The following is a 665-nucleotide window of genomic DNA, read 5'->3' on the forward strand; positions in this document are numbered from 1 at the left end:
ACGATTAATACACTCATATTAGCACCGATAGCTGATACTGAGTGGCCTGCATCCAGACTCACGCAAGCTGCTCTCATTGTTGCTCCTTCCCATTCTCTTCCATTTCTCCTATCTAGGCGATACACTTTCCTATTGGGGAAACGGTGGACTATGCATCCGATTCGTGCACTCTGGAGATCCGGTTACAGCCTGCGTCGGCCTACTCAGAGCGTAGTCACGTGCGACCCTCGCGCGTCCTACGCTTCCTTGAACGGATTTTGTTCCCTGATTTGGCTAAACGACTAGATCGAGAGCTAAAGGATCAGGGGAAAACCACGTGAGCTTTTCCTATTTTTATTTCGTTATCTTATCCCAAGCATCGGCCCAATAACAATCTCGTCATCATATTTGTTTGGTTCTACACCGTTTGTTTCGTATCCAATGACTGTGCTTCATCTGTTGCCCAACTTCCAGTTCGTAACTTGCGTTCTACCTGACCTTCTATTCCCATTTCCATTTTCAACGTTTTAGGCTTATCCGTAGTTTTGCTCTGACAGCATTAGCGCGTCAGCAGCAAACCGCCGGTAGAGCAGGGGCCGAAGGACCTGGGACGGCAGATGAGGATGAGGAAGGCGCTGAAAGGGAGGGTGGCAACCTGAGTGCTTGGAAGAGTTCTCGGGCACGTG

The 665-nt window shown here is 49.5% G+C and overlaps 1 protein-coding gene across 1 annotated transcript; it reads left to right on the forward strand.

Moving 5' to 3' along the window:
* Positions 1-116: 116 nt before the first annotated feature.
* T265_12333 (hypothetical protein) lies at positions 117-661 on the forward strand (the record flags this gene model as incomplete). The annotated part of the gene is made up of 2 exons (XM_009179763.1): positions 117-316; positions 511-661. A coding segment is annotated over one exon (135 nt), but the record flags the coding sequence as incomplete, so codon positions are not given.
* Positions 662-665: the final 4 nt, after the last annotated feature.

Source organism: Opisthorchis viverrini, assembly GCF_000715545.1.
Source record: "Opisthorchis viverrini unplaced genomic scaffold scaffold16731, whole genome shotgun sequence".
In the NCBI taxonomy this organism is placed as follows: Eukaryota; Metazoa; Platyhelminthes; class Trematoda; order Opisthorchiida; family Opisthorchiidae; genus Opisthorchis; species Opisthorchis viverrini.